This window comes from Pezoporus wallicus, unplaced genomic scaffold (genome assembly GCF_028554395.1).
Source record: "Pezoporus wallicus isolate ANWC-B61680 ecotype Strahan unplaced genomic scaffold, APGP_CSIRO_Pwel_v1 contig_227, whole genome shotgun sequence".
In the NCBI taxonomy this organism is placed as follows: Eukaryota; Metazoa; Chordata; class Aves; order Psittaciformes; family Psittacidae; genus Pezoporus; species Pezoporus wallicus.
Genome location: NW_026635704.1, coordinates 6,805,358 through 6,822,366, shown reverse-complemented (window position 1 = coordinate 6,822,366; position 17,009 = coordinate 6,805,358). Strand labels below are relative to the sequence as shown.

The following is a 17,009-nucleotide window of genomic DNA, read 5'->3' as shown; positions in this document are numbered from 1 at the left end:
CTAGAGATGTATCCTAATTTCAGAACCAAACCTCCAAAACTATGTGGCAAAAAGGAAATTAAAACCTGAGGCTGCAACCACTGTAGCATAGGCTGACAGGCAGAGGTAAGCGTGATTTTTCTCCATAGTCCGCGCTCAATATTTTTACCCAGATGCCTTGGAAAGCTGTGGATCATTGCTCTGGAGGAATAATTCTGAATCCAGTGGACAGGCAGCTGTCTTGTCTTTTGCATCATCATCAAGATGTCTTTTTCCTGGACTTCTACCCCAGGTGAAAGAAATTGCCAGTATCAGTGTATGATCACAGATTTGTACATTAGTGAATAAAAAGCCAGGTCGCAGAGGGAATTGCTAATGTTTATGAAAGGAATCTTGCTTGGTTAAACAGGCAAAGGTGTTTTAGGAGCAGGAGAACAGCTCTCTCATTTGGGGACATTAAATCCACAGTTTAGATCATAACTGCCTTTATGTCTCCCATGAAACATTTGAAATACCACCTCAGTGGAGAGAAGTATGATATACTGTTCTCCTGTCTACACATCTTCCTAGCTGTTGTGCCATTTCCAATTTTATTGAAGCAGATATTAACAGAAACCATCAATGATACCTTTCATGTTTCTCTTCTGCGAGCCAGCCACAGTCAACAGCAAGGTAGTCAATATAGATGCTTTTGGATGGAGTTAAGTCAGCTCTAATCCCCATTAAATGGATACTGGTATGTAAGTCAGGTAGTAAAAGAGACAAGCTGTCTGAAACTCTAACAGTGTAAGAGATAGGCCCTTGGGAGCCTGAGAATTAAAAAATGAGAAAGATAATTCTGTAAAATTCCCATGGCAGAAAATATATGCCTACAGCAGTCTTTAAATGCCTCTATGGATGTCCATAGAGACGGCTGCAAATAACTTTGCTATCTGCATTTTATATAGGGGTTGACTACAGGAACAGTAACCCAAGACAGACCCACTGGATTACATTATTGAATAACATAGCTTTGTTCATGTGATTTTTTAATAAAGCCAGCAATCCAGAGAAGAGACCACGCCTCTGTTTGTGGTTGTACTACATAAAAGGAACATAAACAGGAGACAGTTTACAATAACGATTTTCCTCTTCTGAGTTTTCCAGTGGTTTTGGCTGATAGATACAGCCAACCTTCTCTATTTATACAGCATCATCCCCAAACACAGGCATAATTTTTCTGAGTGTCAGAAACAACATCTTATATGAAAATAAGAAAAAAAACCCTCTCTTTTGTATTAATTAATTAAAGATTAAAGTTATTTTTATAAAGGAAAAGTGTTAACAAATCCACTCTCATAGAATTGATAAACCACTCTGGGATACCCAAATTGATCTAACAAAGGTGAATGAACACTGAAAAATCCCTGAGAATTCCCATCCTTCAGCTTCTCCTCAGAATACGTTTGACACAAGCTAATACCATACATGAAGTAACACACACCTTATGTAAATCCTGTCTTTGTGGTGTGGTGCAAACCTTGCATGCACTCAAAAACTACTTTTGTAGCAGAAATGTTGTCATATGAATACTGTTTCTTAAAGGTTAGTGATTTCGATGAGAACTGCTCTGCATCATTTGTTGAAAAAGCTTTGATGTTTGTGATGTACTGACAATGTATTGTATTTAAACTTGTTACTTTTAGAAAAATCATGACTTAAGCTGCACATTTTTGGTGAAAGGATTGAAAGTGTCCTTTGATGACATAAAGCAACTGGCAAGCATCTTTAGAAAAGACTGGAGTGAGAGATAAGGACTTACAAGGTATAAACAACTGCACCTCTGAGATAACACACAAAAAGGCAAAAGTTTTTAGTGTATAGAAAACAGAAATTAAAGAAGTAACTGGGAAAAGAAATAGTAGGTGTAGTGAAATACTTATAATAGTTAATATTAGTCATGAATATGAATAGTACATGAATAGTCAATGAAGCTTGTGTAAAGAAGTAGAATGGATGCAGAGAAGTCAAAAGAAAGAGGCTCTTTCTCACCCTCCCACAGGGAAAAGCACGCACATGTAATGGTTCCTGCCTCTTGCTTTCCTGAATGACGAGGCAGATTTGGATTTGGGTTTCCGACTTGGTTTTCCTTCCCCTTAAGCACTGCTTTTGGTGACAGAATCTGTAATTCATTATGGTTATTTCCAGAAGAAAAGCAACCTCAAACATTAAAAGGAAGGTTTCTAAGTCTCATATTTAGAGCAAAACCTCTCTCTCTTGCAAGGCTTGAATAATTTCAACTGCAGAAAGAATAACAGCAGGAGGTGAACATGCAGCTTTTGACCTACAGACCTCTTCTTCCCTTCCTCATTCTCACCTCTGAGATATGGCCTAAAGAGCTGTAACAGTCTCTTTGAGACATTAAACAACACATTTGATAACTTGTAATTTTTAGAAAAGATAAAGATCACCTCATCTTTGCAGAAAAACACAGCAGAGGGACCTGTACTCTGGTAAGAGCCAGCAGAGATGTTAACCCAGAGCATTCTTGTTCAGCCTTGTCGAACTGTGATTTGCTCTTTTGGGGAGGAGAATAAGAGGACACATGACCTTGGACTTCCCTTCTATATGCTTTTAGCTTAGAATACATAAGATTGAATGTAGGAGGCACCTGAACTGCATCAGACTTGATCAGCGCATAGTTTTAGGCTGATTAGTCTGTCCAGTTCCTAGTGAAAAACAGACTCTCTTGTGGGCTGAGGAGCTAATTGTTGATCTGATGGAACTTCACAGAAAGGTACCTTCGCCTTCCACCACCCCTCTGGATGTTCCTTTTGTTACTCACCAGTGCTGCTCTGGATGGTCCTCACCGTGGTGGTTGTACGTGGGGGAGATGAGGACCGCAGTGATATACACTCATCATCCTGAGAACAGCCCTTCTCAATGGCCCTGACGTAGCTGTGGCTCCTCATGCGGAAGCAGCCCGGCATGGGCAGATCCAGCGCCTCCACTGCCTGAGACTCGAGTTCACTGAACACCGACTCACAGACGGATTCGAACTGACCGTTCACCTCCATCTCACTCACCTGCAGGCAAACACAGAGCAGGTTCAGTAAATCTCATACTCTCACAAGCTATGGTGGCACAATGGCCAGCATCAGCTAGAAGATCCCTTCACACATGAAGAAAGGGTGAATGCCACATTCCATTGTGCAAAGCAACAATTGTTAGGGGAAAAAAAAAGAGGAGACAAAGGTCTTAGCCAGAGATTCAGCAGGCTTCAGGCTCTCGGTTTCTCCTGAGACTGGTGGGAATCTGGGATTCCTCATGAACAGTGTCTGATGAACAGCATCTGGTTTTTTACCCTAGGACCACAGCAATAGTTGAACCTTTGGCCATTATGATCGTTACATTGAAAAAAAAAACCACATCATTCATACTTTCTTTGAGGAATGAGGAAAAAAACCCAAAGGTCAGTTTAACCAGTACACAATCAATGCAACCCACAGGCAATCACAGTGATAAACCTGAAGGCCTGAGAAACTCAAGGGTAGAAGTGATAACAAACAGTTGGGAAAGGAAGGCTGAGAAGGGACCAAGTTTGCTGCAGGGGCAAAATGTGTAATTACGTCTCTGACTGAAAGCAAGAGATGCAATGGAATCCTTAGGCCCTCTGGAGCAGACAGTAGGTGGTGACAAAGACTGGCACTCACGCAAGTTATAAAACATTCCAAAGCATGTGGCCTTGCTGCAGGTCTTACAAACCTGGGAACCATTTACCTCAGCTTCACTGGTAATGGATGCACATGTTTCTAAATTGAGCTTGGCATGAAAGCACAATAATTATCACTGTATGAAATGTGCACACAGAAACCGCCACTTGAGGATTTTGTTAGTTTTCAAGCATGCCAAAGGCCAAGATAGCAGAAGATAAGGCTATGTTACAGTGGTAGAAAAAAACTTAGAAATTCTTTTCCCAGATTAACTTTATCAAGAAAAATGTTATGCTGAGCATTTGCATGCATAACTGAAAAGGGAAATCTCAGGGTAGAGCACAGTTTTTAAATGGACACTACTTAAAAGAGCATGGAAAACTAATAGATAATATATCATACAGAACAATCTTACTATGGTGCAGAATAGCCATATCCCCAAATAAAGACCTCTGAATTAATGCTTTTTTTTAAAAAAAAAAAACCCAAACAACAAACTTTTTCACATTGTCAAATGATGCTCACTCTTTGGCAGACAGCTTTGTATAAGTGTTAAGTGTAAACTAAGTCACCTAACTTAATGTTCATATAGTTGCCTTGAAGACTTGAATTTTATTGGTCTTCCTCCTAGATACATCCTGACCCTCTTTCTAGAGCATCAGCCCATAGCCTATGCAAAGTGCCTCACTATAAAATACATAGGTAAATATTCTGAAGTTTCAGTGTCCAAATATAGGATACTACAGAAATTCAAACTACAGATCCATTCTGAATGGCACATATATTTGTTATGGCTATAGCTAAAGTCCTGGCATCAAAGATGCCACACACTTTTTTTGACATTGTAGTGACTTGACATGCCAGTAATAAGGGGGCAGTATCTGGCAGCACAAATCCTGCCTGCTGCACTTCTGGACTAGTGAAAGAAAGTACTTTTATCCAAATGATTAATCCAAATGATCCACTTACTTAAGGAAACAAGCCAAAACTCATACCAGGGAGCTACAGAATTTAGCAGATTACCTACTGGCCCACTGCCCTGTGTAGTACTGGCACTCCTGCATTTCTTCCAGATCCAGATTCCTGCCCAACTCAATTGTACAAACATCTATGCAAGGACAGGCTATTTTATGGTGCTAAAGCTCATAAACTGAATGTGTTACAAGCTCATAAACTGAATGTGTCACAGCAGGCTTATTTTTTCCTCTAGTTTAGAATGAACATGAAGAGGTCTCATAGGATTTCAGAGCAAAAAATACAGATAGTTGCACTTCGTGTACTGCAAAATTTGTAATATACAGGTGAAAAGTTCAGAGGTGCCCAAGGTTAAGAATGTACACAATAGCATAAAGAAAGCTCTAAAATGTCTAAAGAAATACTAATAGAGTTGTGAAATACAGAATACTACAGACTTATTTTTTTTTTAGCTTGTGAACTGGGTTTTTTTGGAGGCATTCCAAAAAAATTGATTAGAGGTACCAGGCACAAGATCCTTAAAAGAACCCTCTTTAAAGACATTGTTGTTGAACACCTGCTTTGGATAAAGAAAAATAAAAAATTAGACTGCTCCTTCAAAGAAACTGCATGTTGTGCCACTCATCTATTTGCAAAGGGCAGGTTATGCCATTATCAAATGTTACCCTCGCACAAACAAGACTGAGTGAAAACACATGCAATTTCTTCAATACATTATGAAAATGTGTGGCATGGAATGGCCTGATTCAATATCAAGCAAAATCAAGTTTCTCCTATTGCAAAGGCTCTGTCAGTGGCTGCTCTCCAGGCCACAATGGGTGCCTGTCACCCACCTGACTGATGGTGCTCATGGCTCTCATGTAGCTCTCGTTGCGGGAGCGGAACTTGGGGGATGTCAGCAGCCCTGCTGGGTCCAGGCTGTCCAGGCTCCTGTTGATGGAGACTTCACTCACTGCTCTCAGGTAACTGTGGCTCCGGATCTGAAGCTTCGGTGAGTGTTCACTGGATATCCTGGGAGATGTGGGGAAGAAGAAAGAAAAAAGGTATTTCATGAAATCCAAATGGCCTCACCAAGAGCAAGAACAACCAGGCATTTTTCACTGGATTAGCGAGACCTGAACAAATCATTACACAGTCTCTGTATATTTATAAAGTAAGGATAATGTCAGTGCTATTATTTGGATTGCCACACCTGTTTATTTGGTGGGAGGAAGAGAAAAGGAAGGAAAGGACTTACTTTTTGTAAACCTTGTTTTTGGTAAACTGTGCCTAAGCAGAATGGCAAAATAACTTCCATTTTATTTAGAGACAGCTGCATGGAAAAATTTTACACTTTACTGACAGCAGCAGCAATCAGCTCCAGCAACACCCCTCACTGTGTGGGACTTTCGAAATGACAACACTGAAACGACTTCACGTGTTGGTTTTAAAAGAGTAAACGGAGCCATTGAGGTGATTGCAGTGGAGGAAAGCCCTCTGTCCTTACAGAGTTGAATGTAGCAACCACCAAAACAGCTGGGAGGCGGTTACAGAAAGAAGCCTGATACTAATATAGGCTGAGTGATCCCAAACACACCAGCTGAAAATCCACGTCTTGCAATGCAGTTGGTGGGAATGGTAGGGGCTCTATTCCTCTAAGGGGTTATTTCTCTGAACAGACCTGATGGTGCTGTGACTCTGACACCCATGTATGTACCTCTCTCATGGGAATGCTTCTTAGGGAGCTTTAAAGGGTGTATGGGCCAATAGGGGAGGCAGATTATACACAACATGCAAAATGCACTCATAGAACATTTTAAGCTGGGAAACCACTCCAAGAACTTGGGGCACCTGGTGAGGTTTGACGTGATCTAAAATTTTATTCCTGCCTTAAGCTGTAAGTTGAGAAAATGTAAGCTGGGGAAGTAGCTTTACAAGACTGATGTCAACTTAGAAGTTTAAAAACCACAGTTGTGTTTCTGAAGTGATTACTTTCTCCATCTTTCCAACACAACTGACAGATAAGATGTACAAGTAGTCCCAAACAAACCAAACTGCTGCATAGGTGAAGTGTACAAACTGCAGTACTCCTGCCACGTATACTTAAGAGTCAGCTAGCAAAGGTTGTAATGTGTAGAAACAATCCTCCACCTGTGGGATGGTTTGTCACCTGAAAATGCTGGCTAGGTGCTGTCGTCATAGTCACAGGCATCCTATAAAGATGTGAATCACAAAAAGTGATCCATGTAATGCCTTTTATGCAATATAATTAATTTTGGGGATATTCCTTTTGAAACAATTAGTGGATAAAGTATTGAAAGGGTGGTTCTTCAATATATTTAATGAAATATCCTTAATATTCGCTAAATATTATAAAGCAAAAATTTAAAATATTAACGAAATTTTACATTTTAAAATGTAGATCTCGTACAGATGTGTGTTGGTATATGAAAGAAAAATCTGTAACCTAATTACAAGCCTAATCTTGGTCCCCTAGTTTTAGCAATACATACACAGCTGACCTGAAAGAAGAGAATTCATTTTATGTCTAATTCCTTAAGCATTTGCAGACATTTTGTATTGAAGTAGCTAATGATGGTAATTAGTATGAGTAATTTCCCAGTGGCATGCACAATTCTGGTAATTGTCAATGTATTTTAGGAGGACAATTCCATTGTGTAATTGCACACCTAAGTAAGTAGTTCAGAAACTGGGGCTGTTTCTGAATGGTACAATACAGTAATAAAATCTAGGGCATCTCTACAATACCAATCATACAATACTCTGGCTGCTAATTATCTGCCTAATAAAAATATGTAAACTTATGCTGATTACTTGATATTCTTGTCACAAGATGAAGACAGAGCCTTTTCCTGCCATTTTCACTATGTGTACGGTGCAATACTCACAGCAGCCATATTCATACACTCTGACTCCTTATGCCATTTGATTCCACATGACAAAAGTAGGTTTTTAGATATCATTATTAACAGTGTTCCGAACAACTCAAAAAAAGAAAGAGAAAGTGATGAAAAAGCAACCATTACTAATGGTTAGCTACAGCCTTTTGGTAAATAACATTAACCATGAAACTCTCGGAAAAAACCCAAAACTTCGCCTTGTCTGTTATTGGATAAAAATATACAGAAATAAATAAAAAAGAAGATAAGATAGAATGAATAATTCAAAAACCATAATGTTTCAGATGCATCCAAGCAACTTCACCACCCTGCAGATCTGTAAACTGATCAGCATTGACTGAAATGCATTTCTTGAATTAATTCAAGATGTATTTTATGAATATGTTCTAAACAGTTTGCTGCCAGTATGTGACATACAAAATTCACATATGCTTGATAAGCAGCCAGTCAAATACGTCACCTGGGGCTTGTTGCTGTTCACTGATTAGCTGAGCTCACAAGGAGAATGCAGCACATCATGAAATTCAGTGCACAGATATTGCCAGACAGAAATTTGCAAGTGCTGAGGCAAGCACTTTTTAAATACTGGAACCAATATAATAAGCTGCAGCTACCCACAGCAGCAAGATTTTGCTGTAGCAGCCAGAGTACAGATCAGATCAGATGCTCTAAGTGTCATAGAAAGCCACCACAAAAGGTATAAAAGTCATTTTCAATATGCATTAGTGTTGCACAACTTTTTCCCAGCTTTGGAAACAAGGGCCTCCACCCATGAGGTCAAATGTTTCCCTCTTGTTACAGATGTGGGTGGTCAGCACAGCTGCCTTCTTTTTCTTTTTGTTCGTGACTGTACAACTGTCCAGCTTGGCACACATCTAGAACCACATTTTACAGGTGTCCACTTATCTTAGCCTCCCATCCATTGTATAAAACTGATAGGGTATTGGCAGCTGTTGGAGGAGGTGGCTCCTTGCTTACTGATTGCTACAATCACTGCTTCACTACAAGTAATGATGGGGAAGAAAAGGAAAGGAAAAGAAAGGAAAGGAAAGGAAAGAAAAAAGAAAAAAAAGAAAAGGAAAGAAAAAAGAAAAAAGAAAAGAAAAGAGAAAACAAGAAAAAGAAAAGAAAAAAAAGAAAAGAAAAGAAAAGGAAAAGAAAAGAAAAAAGAAAAGAAAAGAAAAGAAAAGAAAGAAAAGAAAAGGAAAGAAAAGAAAAGAGAAAAGGAAAGGAAAAGAGAGATTTTAAAGCCTAGACAAAGAAATATCTGAAGTTTTGCATTTATGCTACTGCTTTTATAGCTGTGTAATAAATTGTCACTGTGTGCTACAGTATACCTCAATGAACAGCTGTAATGCCACTGGAAATTTTTAAAACATTCAGTTTAGGAATAAATCTGACTATGTATGACAGGGAAGAGCTGAATGTCTAATTTATTTTCTCAGAGTTGCTATTACCATTAACCTGTAAATGAAAGTATTCTTTTCTTCCTTAAGGGTTCAACTACATCTTCTTATCCTGCATTACTTAAACTTCTTTTTGTGCCATCATGATTTCCACAACTAAATACAACAGGGGACTGAGACTTTGAGACAGCTCTTTGGCTAATCCAAAATGATCTGTTAGCTCCACTCACTGCACTGGATATGTTAACTGGCAGAAGGAGGATGCATATTATTAAAGATCTTGAATGAACTCCTTAAGCATACTGCATCATTTCTGTGCTGCAGTGACTGACAGTATGACATGGCATGAGTACTGTAAGGTAGTCCTGAGCTCAGTGCCAGAGCTCCTTCAGAGAAGCTTATACATAGTTCTTCCTTACTGCTATGATAAAAGAGAGATTTTGTTTGGGATGTGTAACAGTTAGTCCCTTGTGGATACATCATGTTGGTTGAAGCAGCATTCATGGAGCTTGCAGCAGGCATGGGAAGCCAAATGTGCTTTGGGGCTGGGCTGTCCCCAAAGGTAGCATGCTGCATTCACAAGAGGTGTGTCCCCAAACCAGCTGCACCATCCTTTTTCCCCGTATCGCTGCTGCCCTTGTCCCAGGCCTCACCCCAGAGTATGACAGCATAGCCACAACAGCAACACGTTGATAATGCATGGGGCTGGAGTAGCATGCTAGCTGTGATTCCGAAAACCACAGGCAAGAGTCATGGCAAGAGGAGAAGGTGAGGCCTTTAGGTTTCTGCCACTCTGAGGCCAATACCCTTGGGCAAATCCAAGGGGACTTAACCAGAAAAGGAGCCAGAGCTGAGATAGGTTGAAAAGGAGTCTGCCAAGACCCAGCAGAGAAATAAAAGCTCTGCTGGGTAAAGAAAGGCAAGTGCCTCTGATACACACTGTGCCTCAGGGCAGTTTGAGGTACCCCTTTAGACCAGACACAGTATAAAAAAGTGTTACAATGAAAAGTAGTCCAAAGACAGTATTGTCTTCCGCAAGTTCAGCATTCAGACTCATAGTACAAAGCCCAGTGTTGTGCCAGATGGGTACTATGCCCTGCCAACAGAAAATGACAAAGCAGAATAAAGTGAAAGTCCAGAAACATGCCCTGAATACTCCCGTAAGCCAGTAGAGGAATATGCTAAAATTTGCCTTCAAACAAACAGGAAGAATCCAACACCACACCACACACAACTCAAACCCAAGACAAAATAAACCTCAAAACCACCACTGTTGCTAAATATTTCAGCTCTCACTTCAGTAGCCTACAACGGACAGCTTAGTTCCCTGGGGCTTAATTATCCTTGGCTGAATGCCCCACCTCCAGCATGGCTCATGGGCACATCCAATGAACATTTCTGCGCTTAATTTTATTTGCATTTTTGTGTTGCTAGAAGCCAGCACAGTCTGACACAAGGAAAACACTGAAGGACATCAGGGAGGAACACATATAGAACAAAGTCATTCAAGTGCATCTGTCTGATCCTGGTCATGATATGGGTCACCAGGCTTGGGTAATTTGATCATGCTGGCACATGCTTTTTCAGTGCAATGAACATAAAGCTGTCATGCAACTGACAGAGACAAGGGCAGCACATCTACAGTTTTGAGCATTCTTCCCACTCATTAGGGATTTTTTTGGGTTTTGAAGATCTCCTTTTCTGGTTTTGTTTACAATCAAGTGAACTTTGTCATAGGGCTTTCCTATCTTAAAGCTAAAAAAAAAAAATAAAACATAAAACCTCTCTTCAAGTTCTTAATGTGTTGCTAGAGTCGAGTCAGAGAAAGAAATATCCAAAACTTGGAGACAGCCAGAAAAAGCTCAACTTCTGAAGAGCAATTAATTATTATTAATATATTAATCAGCAAAAAATTGACATTTGCTTCCTTTTGCATTGTAAAAGATACAACCATCAGATTATAAATTGTCTTCACTGCACGGACCAGCCAAGACACACAATGAAACTGTATGGGGCATGCCTGTGTCACAGGATTTGCTGTGCAGTGAGAAGAGGCAGTACGGGGTGTATTTTTCAGATTCTGGTAGGGCTGCAGAGGAAAGCACTTAAAAAATATATATAAATCCAGAAGCCTACACAGTTTGGTGTCACGCAGCTCCCTAACGTGTCTATCTCCAGCTGTTGTGGGCTTTTTGAGTAAGCACAATTTGTCCTGCCAGAGAGCTCCTGTTAGTTTGATAGAGGGCAGCAGGAACTGGTTTAATGTTTCCAGTAGTAAATGCTTCAAAAAATCCCACTTCCTTTTAAAACTCTCCAAGTCTGGCTACTGCGAGCTTCAGAATCTGCCTAGAAGCCTCCTCTTTGTGATTTTATTACAAACCTGCTTTCTCAAGGGACACAGAAGCTTGGAGTTGATTGTTTTTTATATTTTTTTCCTTTGGGCTGTGGAGGTGTTGAGGTTATATGACCCAGTTGTAAGAGCAATCTCTAGGTGTCAAAGCGTTAGCAAAGATGACTACTGTATAAAAACCACTATATACATTAAAACAAAGCCTCCCCTTTATCTCAAAGGTCCCCTCGGGTGCTGTGCATAATCAAAAACCATAGTCTAATGAGCTGAAGGAATATTTCCCTTGCCCCTGACATGCCACATCTTCTACCTGCTTTCTAGACATGGTGAAAGAACAGAGCACAGTATGGAAGGGGGACATAATGCCATATGAAATTGAGCTGGTAAGAGAAACAGATGGGAGATGATGCAGACAGACATTATACAATTCTCTTTAGTCAGAAATCTGGTCTACATGCTGGTGCTGATTCCTATGTGGGGGTGTGTGTGTGGGGAATAGTTGTGAGCACTCTTCTGTTCCACCCTGGAGAGTGAAAAGAGATGCTGAAACATAGAAGCAGTTCAGCCCGGATGAACCAGCTCAACCTGGTGATGCCAGGTAAGCTGTTTCTGTAGAAAACCACACATTTTTTGTTTATGCTAGAAGAGAAATCCATCCTTTCTTGTCACACCTAGCACTGTCGAGAGTGCCCACCTTGAGAAGAGTAGCTTTCCTTTCAGAAGACCCTCTGAGGAAAGCTGTGGGTCTTAATGTCCCCCCTCCCTCTTGCCAATCCTACTAAGTACATACTCAAATGGGTTTTTGCAGGTCCTTGCTGAGGAAAATATGTCTGAACCTAGATCAAATGTGTGACACACTCCAAGCATTTTGGTGTGCCAGCCAACTGTTGTGTTTGAGGGCAAGCCCCTGAGAAGGAGGGAAGGAGATGCCTCCAGGTCTGCTCAGGCACAGGGATTGCTTCACCACCACTTCCAGTTGCTGCTATTATAACAAGTGAATCAAATCACACTTCATTTTCCTCCTCTCAGGTCTCTGGTAACACACTCAAAACATCCTCTTGCACACCTGCAGAGCTGCACTTCCTGATGCATTCATGGTGAGAACTTCGAGTCTCAGTCTATGTCCTAATATTAAGCTTAATCCTACTCACAATATTGACATCAGGGTATCTGGCATCAAGATAGTCCCCATTGCAGTCCTTATGCTATTCTACTAAAAAATCACAGTTCAACAAGCTCGGACCTCACCTGCTTGATTTAATTTTTAGGTCTACCCCATTCATACATAATTCTGCCAGTGGGAAGAACCAAGAGTCACAGCTCTCTGCCAAACTGCAGGAGGAAAGCGGTTACTTTTCAGGAATGTCACCTGGCCATGTGCTGAGCTGGCTGCACAACCAGCCCTCCCTGCTTAGTACTGTGATTTATGCAGGAGCTCTGGCTTGCTCCCGGGAGTGGGAGGGTAGCACTCTAGCTCAGTTAAACAGCATCTTCTGGGCAGGCTTCCCATAACTTAAGGTCCTTCTGTGCTATACCAAGTTACAATATCGGGCAGTATTTATCTACAAATCATGTTTTCTAGGTAAGTACTAAAACCGTATTTGCTGTTTAATGTCACTGCAGTGTTTAAGAGCAATTTTTCCTGACAATTTGCAATCCATTTTCAGTGATCAGTGTCTTCAGCTCCACATGGAACTGAAACCAGGTGACGGCCACTCACATACTGCATGGCCATGAGCCTGCAGTCCTGCCACGTGCCTGTTTCTGTGTCACCTGGTAGAGAAAGCCATTTCCAGCCCTCCAGGCAACGTCTATATAAGTCTATACAGTGAGATTAGGGACACATCTTCAGTTTTGAAAATCAACGCCATTACTCCAAAACCTTCACATAGATAAGCAGCCACCTGCATTTTCCAAAAATGAATTTTACATATGCAGCATTTTTTCACTTCCTATTCAGTCTTCTACCATTTCAAAAATTTCAGTTACCTACTTAAAAAAAAAAAAGCAGATTCAACATCTGTACAGATGTGCAACACAAACCAAACTACTGCAGAAACTCTGAAAAGCAAGTACATTTTAAAGCAACGAGGAGGGAAAAATACCACATCCAACTGAGCTAAAGGGGCTGAGCTCACATTTTCATATCTCTGAGTAACAGCACTGACTCTGAATGAATGTTTGAAAAAGCGAGAGTCAATACATTGCTACCTGACAAATACTGTGAATATCCCCTCACCCACTGTGGGCACATATTATTTCTTGATAACAACTGCAAATTGTTGACCTGGACAATACAATACATGCTGATAGCGACTGTGGATTTTCTTTCCCCTCTCCTGATGGGTTCATTTTGAAACATCATCTGTGCACTCTTACTAAATGGCTATTTCAGTATTCTCTATTTTAGCTGGTTTATATTTGAAGACTGCTAAGCAGTTTAAAATCCCTGAAGAGAAGACTGCTTTTTCTTCTAGTCTAAGCAAGTACTTCTTTCTACGTTTTGTTTTCCTGTGGATACCTGGGAACCGGTGATTTGCAATGGGAACCAGCTCCTCCTGCTGGCGCAGAGAGTTGAGAGGAGGGTGATAAGACAACAGTAATGACCTGGATAGCTCTACAGCCAGTTTCTCAAGCTGTGTCTGGGTAAGTGTAGCTTGGAGCTCAGATATGACTTGCAGCTGTCTCTTCCTGATAAAAATGAAAGATTCTGGGGGAAACTGTTCAACTGGGATTTATCACTGACTAAGATAAAAACCCTGCAACTTCTCCTGTACTACCAAAGAAGTTAGAAATAATAACAACTTCTTTTTCCTACATTTTTATTTAAAGTAATGTCTAGAATGTAAGTAAATTGAAAAATAATGGTGTGCAGTAGGCTTTCTGGCAAATTTTTTACTGATTCTCCAGGCAGCAGTCTGCTGCTTTGGGGGAGTTTCTCTTTTATCACTGATCTTGCGCAGCAAAAGTTATACTCAGAGAGAAGAAGACATTCCCTCCATGTACCTTTACCAGAGTTATTCCTCAGAAAAAAAAGGAGCTGCTACCACTTTCCTTTTAGCTGCTTTTACATCAAAGGGAATCCTCAAAACAAATCCAGTTAATTCCCCAAACTTAGTTATCTGTGTGTATTTTATAGTTCTCTTTCCACTCCAAAGTCTTTCCAGTCTTATTTTCTCACCTGTACTGAGACACAGCATGAAGTGATACCCTGTTATTTCAGGTGTATATATATATATATGTATTGTAATATGGGCAAGTTGGCTTGTCAATGCTTTTATAAACAGGGCAAAAGCACGGAATACCTTAAGGTGGAAGTCTGCACTTGATTTCCATTATGAAAACTTTTCTGATAAATAATGTTTGTGCAGAAGATGTAAAATTATGCTTAACACACATTTTTTAGATTTTTTTTTCTTTTTTTTAAAAGCAGACTCATTCTGTGTTATAGGCTATCACTGGGCCTAACTTGTACAGAATGAATCCTGATAAAGCAGAACTAATTATATTTTGAAGTATGAGAGAATAAAGAAAAACATCTCTTAAGAGCCCTGGATAATAATACAAAATCCTGCTGGGGACTAAAAGGGAAGTTTTATTGCAATTATCATAAATAGGTAACTTTTAATCCCATGGAACAGAAATACCCTGAAACATTTATTTGGGTGTGGGAGTAAAGGAATGGACAACTAGTTGACATGCCATTCAACATGCTGTTAGTGTCAAGTGCAATGATTCAGATGGAGACAATGAGAATCTAAAAACATTTCTGAAGAGTAGATACTCTTCAGGTTTGAGGATCGTCAAATAGGCTTTGCACCTCATTTTAAAGGAAGAAAGCTTTAACTCCTGAAGATTTTCCAAATATTTATTTGAATTTCATTATCATACTCAGAATTAAAGCATGTGGTTTACGGAACTGGGACACTGCTCTTGTCCAGTGAAAACTAAAGCAAAAAAATAATAATAAAAAAAAAAAATCCATTAAGGTCAGATAAAAAAGATAAAATGCCCAAATGTCTGTGTTTGCATATTGAAAGGAATAAAGCTAGTTCCTTATAGAAGGCTGATTAATAGTGTGCTGTCTAGCCCATATAAATCACAAAACCACCAACCACTTGTGAACGAATTAAGAAAACCTCCTCTCCTTTTCAGAATATAAGTACAGGATACATGGTGAAGCTGAAAATGGCCTTCTGTCTTACTGGGAAAATCAAAATATCTGGATACCCATGCTTTTGCTTAAAACATCATAACAGGGGGAAAAAAAAATCTTTAGGTTTTTCTGGATAAATAATGTCTACCTGGCATTTAAAACCACAGGAAATGGACTGTGGCTCATGGGTTTGGATTTCATTGTTGACAGAAATTTGCTGTGTGACCTATAGAAGTCATATAAACTCTCAGGCTCAGAAAACAGGTATGTTAAATCTTCTCTACAGCGCAGCTCAGGCGGCTTTGTGGTGCTGCATTCAAGTTAGAAAACATGACTGAGGTTCTTTGATGGAAGAGAATGTATTTTTGTTATATTATTGGAGGCAAAGGTGACAGGATGACTGAAATAATGAACTTCAGCCCCAGGGATAGTTATTGTACATAAAGCGCAATATCTGGTTAATAAAGGCTAATGAAAGTTTGGTGTGATGATCAAAAGGCACTTCAGAAGAAATGCATTATTCGATTAAAACCATTATTGACTATGGATGGAGATTTACGATACCATTTCAGGTCAATGGTTTTACTGAGTTAAGACAGAACTCCTTGCAAAGATCTCCAGCCTAATAAAACTTCAGTGAGCTATATGGAAAACTTTAATGCCTAAATGTCAATTTTAAGCATAATGAAACCTAAATTACTTTCTTGAGCCTCACAGCATTTACTGGGGGGGAAGGGGCCTGCAGTTTTGCCCTGAAGTTACATAATTTAATTGTTTAGTATTACTAAGTATCCTCTTCCTTAGATGACCTTTTCCTTAAATGGCTGTTGTACCTATGTATATATACTGGCTATTCTATTGCTCAGATTTTTTTACTGCTCAGATTTTTTGTCACCTTGATTAGGAAAACAGCAACATTATGATAATCTATTAATCTACTTCTTATTGTCATGTATTGTACATGACTAGCAAACTAAGCTGATTCAAATTCATCACTTTTTCAGTTTAGCACACACATCAGAGATCAGCTGTGATATATTACCTGGATTTGTTGTAATGTGTGATGAGGAAGCACAGAAACAAAACAGAAATGGGGCAACCTTCTTTACATGACAGCTACTGGGAATCATGTAATATAATGTATAGAAGAGACTGGGAAAGCTTGAGAACACTGTAGAGAGGTGGCCTTGAAAAACTGGAAGGCTGGTCACATAGAATCATAACATAGTCACTTATGTGTACACAGAGGCACAAGGGATTACCAAGCAGGCAGGAGGTGAAGGATGCTGGAGGATGCTAACCTGATAAAAGTAAAGTTTCTAGTAGCTAAACTAATGGAATAATTCCTTGAGATGTTAATAAAGAGCTCCATTTATTCTCACTGGAGCCAACCAGCCACTAGAGGGAGGAAGAATCTAGTGCTTCCAATCACTGCTATTTATTATGCATCTGCAATGCATTATGTTTTTCCCAAAGCTCATCTCATGAGGCTTGCAAAACCTTTCCAGTTAAAGGAAAAACCCTTGAGTTTCCACAGTTGGCGAAGAATGC

At 39.8% G+C, this 17,009-nt stretch overlaps 1 protein-coding gene across 5 annotated transcripts in view; it reads right to left on the bottom strand.

Moving 5' to 3' along the window:
- DLGAP1 (DLG associated protein 1) overlaps positions 1–17,009 on the bottom strand; it is a 405,562-nt gene that overhangs the window by 98,479 nt on the left and 290,074 nt on the right. For all 5 annotated transcript variants that reach the window (XM_057397547.1, XM_057397548.1, XM_057397549.1 and 2 more), the window contains 2 exons: positions 5,480–5,657; positions 2,804–3,044 (listed from right to left, as the gene is read on the bottom strand). In XM_057397547.1, the coding sequence (XP_057253530.1) occupies positions 2,804–3,044; positions 5,480–5,657 (419 nt within the window). The remainder of the gene's footprint in view (positions 1–2,803; positions 3,045–5,479; positions 5,658–17,009) is intronic.